The sequence below is a fragment of the Rhea pennata genome, chromosome 27, assembly GCF_028389875.1.
Source record: "Rhea pennata isolate bPtePen1 chromosome 27, bPtePen1.pri, whole genome shotgun sequence".
NCBI classification, from domain to species: Eukaryota; Metazoa; Chordata; class Aves; order Rheiformes; family Rheidae; genus Rhea; species Rhea pennata.
This window is the reverse complement of record NC_084689.1, coordinates 2,541,778-2,547,296: the sequence shown is the minus strand read 5'-3', so window position 1 is coordinate 2,547,296 and position 5,519 is coordinate 2,541,778. Positions and strand designations below refer to the sequence as shown.

At 46.7% G+C, this 5,519-nt stretch overlaps 1 protein-coding gene across 2 annotated transcripts; it reads right to left on the bottom strand.

Moving 5' to 3' along the window:
- Positions 1-3,266: 3,266 nt before the first annotated feature.
- On the bottom strand, positions 3,267-5,416 carry SMIM7 (small integral membrane protein 7). Of its 2 annotated transcripts, none has more exons than XM_062596423.1 (5): positions 5,362-5,416; positions 5,242-5,283; positions 4,833-4,885; positions 3,984-4,080; positions 3,267-3,378 (listed from the first exon to the last, which is right to left on the bottom strand). In XM_062596423.1, the coding sequence occupies exons 1-5, from the start codon at positions 5,385-5,387 to the stop codon at positions 3,363-3,365; spliced, it is 234 nt and encodes a 77-aa protein (XP_062452407.1). In that variant the 5' UTR covers positions 5,388-5,416; the 3' UTR covers positions 3,267-3,362. The 2 variants fall into 2 exon arrangements, with proteins under 2 accessions (XP_062452407.1, XP_062452408.1); XM_062596424.1 differs by having other exon boundaries at positions 3,984-4,074.
- Between the last annotated feature and the right edge of the window lie 103 nt (positions 5,417-5,519).

Genomic DNA, 5,519 nt, shown 5'->3' with positions numbered 1-5,519 from the left:
CGGGGCGGGCGGGCGGCGGGGCCGGGCCGGGCCGGGGCGGCGGCTCCTCACTCGCCGGCGGCGGCCTCCTCGCGGAGCCGGAGTCGCATGATCGCTCCCCGCGAGGCGGGGGCGGGGGGAGCGGCGCTCGGGGCTGGGCGCGGGGGGGGCCGCGGCGGCGCGACCGGGCCAGGCCCGACTGTTCCGCTCGGGGCCGAACTCAACTGTGGGCAGGAGCCAGCCCCGCGCAGGGCACCATGGGACACGCCCGACGCCGTTACGCACGGCGCGCCTCTGACGTCCGCGGCACGCCGCGGCGGGTACGCCGGGGGCGCGCATGCGCGGCGGGCGCCGCAGGGGGTGGCGCGCCTGCGCGGGCGGCGGCGGGGGGCAGGGCGGCGGCGGCGCGGCCGCTCGCCCTGGGGCGGCCCGGCGGGGGCCAGCGCTGGGGGTGGGGAGCGGCGCCGCGCCGCGGAGGAGCCCGGCCCCGCTGTGCCCGGGGCGGCCCTCGCGGCCCCGCGTGCAACCGGCGCCCCCGCAGCACCGCGAGCAGTGGAATAAAGCACCGGACACCCTCGGGACGCCAAGGCGTTTATTTTCAAAGGCTTTAATCGTCCCTGCTCTGTCAGCACGTCTAGAAGTCATCGTCTACAAGAGGCAGTTCTTAGCTGTCAGACGTGACTACGCCTTTCAGACAGGTACAGGAGAAACGTGCAAATATCTAGCGTACTTAGGACATCCAGGAGAATTCACCTTAAGAAAGGTAACCCAAGAATCAGTGTTGGCTCTCGGAGAAAATACACTCTCAGCAGCTACCGGCCGGTACAGTATAGATCCGTATGCATCTCGAGTCCAAGTGGAGGATGGAAATGAACAGAGAATACTTCCTGTTCTGGAATGTACCATTTAAAAGAAAATGCATTTACTGCTTCCTGACCCATGCTCTCTCTTAGCACCTGTACATATGGCTATTACTCAGCTATTAAAGATGCCATGCAACTACACGTGCAGACTGTTTTGATTCTAAGGCCTTACTTTGTTTTTGCAGGAGGGTGATATGCTCTTTTTCATTGTGAAAAGTATATTCTGAAAGAAAGGGTTTCCAGTTCCAAACTCGCAAAAGATTACAAAAAGTTTTTGCTTAGTAGAGAAACTTGAGTTTTTCATGATTTTCAAAACAATGTGCAAGGCAACTCCTCTATTACATACAAACTATGCATAAACTGCCAATCATTACCTGGAAAGAACTAAGGCTATAAAATCCGAACAAATACAGCTCTTTTCAAAGATGAATTTAACTTGTCACTTCTCTCCTTAATTCTGAACAAAGTGCAAGTTTAAAAGTCAGGTTTTCTGAAGCTTATACAAAACTGGACTCAGTACAAAAGCAAATGTACAGAATCCTATACTGAGAGACGTCAAGTCATGCTTGGTAAGCAGTCAGCCCTTCCATAGCATTTAAGAGCAGTTCAAATTTAACTACTCTAGTCATTTCTAAAGCAGTTAGATAGGAGGAGAATGACTACCTTTGAACTTCTATTCTTTGAAACAACTGAAATCTGGAGGTGACAGCACTCAATCTGCATTATCTATTTGGAGCTATAAAATTGTCCATGTTCCTTTACCAATAGAATTTAATCATCTTCCACTTCCTGTGATCACCAAAGTGTCACTCAGAAAGCAGAATGTAAGTTTTGCACAGGATCAACCATTCTTCTGAGTAAGAATTAAAACCTAGAAAGTCTGAAAATGAGACTCTAGCGCTTCTCTGCTGATTATAAGGGCCCTCTAGTGGCTCCAGCATAAATCTGATAGAAACTTACACTCCTTACTGTTTAAATTTCACTGAGGAAGACTCAGGTTAATGAATGTTAGGGAGAAAATGCTTTCCAAGGATTATATAAAGCAGTAGATTCATTTGGATGCAATCTCACAGATACTACAAGGACAGCATATTACTCTTTTTTGCTTGTTAAAATACATTAGCAAAGAGTTAAAATATAGAATCCAAAGTTACACAGAAGACATCTATAATTTAGCTGAAGATTGTAAACGTTTCTGAGCAGTACAAACCTCCTGAAGGATCTTTTTATCCATATATTCCTCTATGTTCATTACTGCAAGGCATCTTCCCCTAGACTATTCTTCCCCAAAAGAGCACATAAGGACTTTGAACATTTCAGGTAACACAAAAAAGCATAACTGGAGTGAACTACTGTGAGTACATGACACTTGTGTAAAACTACTTGGGTGCAGCCAGATAAAATTCAAGGTACTTGTTAAAACTCAAGCCTCAAGTTAAAACCTTGAGGCCTCTCTTTCTTCTCTACAGTTATACAGCTGAAGAAATTGAGGCTGAGAAAGTTCCACTAATAGGTCTGCACTTTGCGTTAAAAGATGACCACTAAAATCTCTCAAATTATTTTGGTGACGCTGAGGAAAAGCTACAGGCCAAAGAAGCTAACAACATAAATAAATAAATTAATACACACAAAAAGCCAGTCACAATTACAAGACAGAGTAGTTAAAATTTTTCAGAAACATTAATACTGAATTGATTTCTGATGCAACAGAATGAACATGTACATCAAATACATTTTTACCCATGAGTAGACTCTATATTCAACCAAATTCAAAATGATTCCAAAACTATTCCACAGGGTGGGCATATAGAACAATTTTTGCAATTTTTCTATTCAACTCTCCCTCCCTACATTTTGTTTAGGAAAAAACACCATCCTTGAAAAATTAATTTTAAAAAATCTGAAAGTTTTGTTGGAAAAACAGTAATGAAGAGAGAATCACTTTTTTCCCACCATCTTTGTATATTTCTTCAACAAACTAAATGGAATAGTGAAGAAAAAATTGAAGCTTTTTCGAACTTAAAAGCTTAAGCAAAGTATTAGATTGTTTTAAAAATGAGAATAAAGAAGTGAGATTTCAAGTAGCCTAGATAATTTTGACATTAACAGACAAATCAAGAGCTGGAAATGACTAACAATACACAGTTTTTAGTTTGCGGTCTTTTGTCATGCTGCAATTCTACATGGAATACTAAGCATCACACTCTAAACCCAGCAAAACATTTTAAAGTTCTCTTCATTTCAGTAATGTTGAAATGATTTTATTTTGAAGATTTTGGTTCAGGAGCCTAAAGCCTGCTTCCCCAGGCAGCACGCAAACCAGCATAAGCAATGTAATTATACAACTGGCTGAAGAGGATGAACGTGTCCTTTCCCTTTAACATGCTAAGAGCTTGTACCAAAGAACAAGCCACAGTCCCAGGGCAGTATTTTCAAAACTTTATGATCTTTTACTTTATAGAAAAGTTATGTTTCCAGCCAAGTCTCCTCCAAGTTAACAGACACGTTTGTGGATGATTTTCAAGATCCAAATAACCTAATGGACGCAACAGAAAAAAGCAGATGAGAACTGAGTACAATCATTAGTAGTCATGGCATTCCAACCGGGTGAAACACTAGCACACATCTAGACAGCAGTTCTGCTCTCCCATGTATCAGAACATATAGCTAGGTAGGTGCAAAAGAGAGGATATTTGCTACCTTACCTAGGGTGTCTACCAGGACTTAAATCTATGGTTTCCGGAAACTATTTGCAAAGCTGATTCCAACCTACTGCTTGGGAGGCTTTTCCTCCCTCTACAATTAAAAACATGGCAAAAGTTACACTGAAATGCTGAACCAAATGATGATGTATCTAAGCAACACACAAGGAACTCTATAACTAAGACCAAATGACTTATAGACCCGCAGAGAGAGTTTTGTGTATTACAGGTTGAATGCATTAGCAAAAAAATGTGAGGTCAGCCAACAAGACTTTGAGGATCAAAATAGATACATATAAAATGAAAAGTAGCTAAGAAACAAGTGGAAAGAGAGAAAGAAAGAAAGAAATCAGAAAAGAAAGATAGTTGCAATATATCCTGGGGGGGGGTAGTTAACTTTGGATAAACAAATGACAAGATGCTGCACAGCTCTACTTACACAATCATGCAGAACATCATGAAGACGTTCCACAAGGCAATGAAGATTCGAAAATATCTGAGACTCAGCAAGAACTCTCTGATATTGTCACCTGCAACTCAGGAGAAGAAACTTTTGGTGTGAAAAATGCCCCATATGTCGATAATTCACATTTTCAACACTGCCTGAAAAACAAAAGCAGCTGAATACAGAAGGGAAAAAAACAAAAAGGTCAGAGAACAAAAAAAAAAAAAAGAAAGAAAACTGAAATTTTATGTAGCAATGATCCATACTACATTCAATACTTCCTTACCATAGTAACTTCTAGGAGAATAAGTGATAGAGAGGTCACTGTGGTATTAGAAAGAGGACAGCCCTCTGTGGTAGCCTGCAGCTTCCTTGTCACTTTAATCATTATGGCAGAAAGAGATGCAAAGGAGCAGTGTGGGTGCATAAATACTAATATGGAAATCACAGTGCAAGCATAGCATTACCTCTGCAGCACAGGCACCTAAGTTCAAGAATGCAGAAAGATATATACATTATATTTCTTTTGAGACATAGATTTGGGATTAACAGTTTCCACTGTGGTGCCTAAATGTAAATATCACCATCGAGTCAAATTTTATGTTGCAATTTAGTACATTGTCGTTCCAGCCAGAGGGCAATTCACATTTGAACAAAACACGGCAAACTTGTACTTTGGTGCCTTGAAAATGCTTTAACCAAGAGTTTTCTGCAGAAAACGCCCTTTCCTGTATGCATCTATATAATTTTGAGGCGAGAAGCACTTTGTGAGTAACAACGCGGCACTCGCGGTCACGCGGGGCCGGCGCTGCGACACAGCTCCAGCGCTCCCAGGTCGGTTACCAGTCGTCGGCTCCCTGGACTCTTCGCCGAAGCCCTCCGTGTCTTTCTTCCTCCTGCGGGACGGCGACACAAGGGTTACCGCGCGGGGCAGCGAGCGCCGGGGCCGCGGCCGGGAGGGAGGGAGGGAGGGACGCGGAGGGACGTGCTAGCGGCGAGCAGGAACATGGCTGCTCCCCTGAGGCGGCATCAGGGCGGGGGAGGGGAGCGCCCACCCTTCCACTCCGAGAGCGGGAGTTGCTATAGCAACCAGCGCGCGGGAGCCCCCCCCCCAAGGGTTTCTATAGCAACCAGCGTGGGGGATTCCCCTCTCGAACGGCGCTTCCATAGCAACCAGGGTGAGGGAACCTCCCGCTGGGCAGCGGTTGCCATGGTAACACGGGGGCGGCCGTTTCCCCCCCCCTCCACTCACAGCCTGAAGTTCAGCACGGCGCCGGCGTTCATGAGCAGCGTCCTGCGGAGAGACAGAGAGCGCGTGAGGCCGGTTGGCGCGGAGCCGCCACCTCCCCCCCCGAGCCCCTTCCCCGGTTACCCGCAGAGCAGCAGGTCCCCGATCATCGCGGCGGCGCCGGAAGCGGAAGAGGCGGGTGCTGCGCGGCTCGGCGCCTGCGCCTTCGCCGCTCGCCGCCGCCAGGGGTCGCCGCTGCGGCGCGGCCGCGGGGGGGGGGGCGCGGCGCGGGGCGCGGGCTG

Bases quoted from the DNA above. Each gene is read 5' to 3' on its own strand.
- SMIM7 (XM_062596423.1), bottom strand. From the start codon at position 5,387: ATGATCGGGGACCTGCTGCTCTGCGG. The intron at 4,886-5,241 runs GTGAGTGGAGGG...GCCGTCCCGCAG, and splicing joins GCCGTGCTGAACTTCAGGCT to GAGGAAGAAAGACACGGAGG. The intron at 4,081-4,832 runs GTAACCGACCTG...TCTTCTCCTGAG, and splicing joins GTCCAGGGAGCCGACGACTG to TTGCAGGTGACAATATCAGA.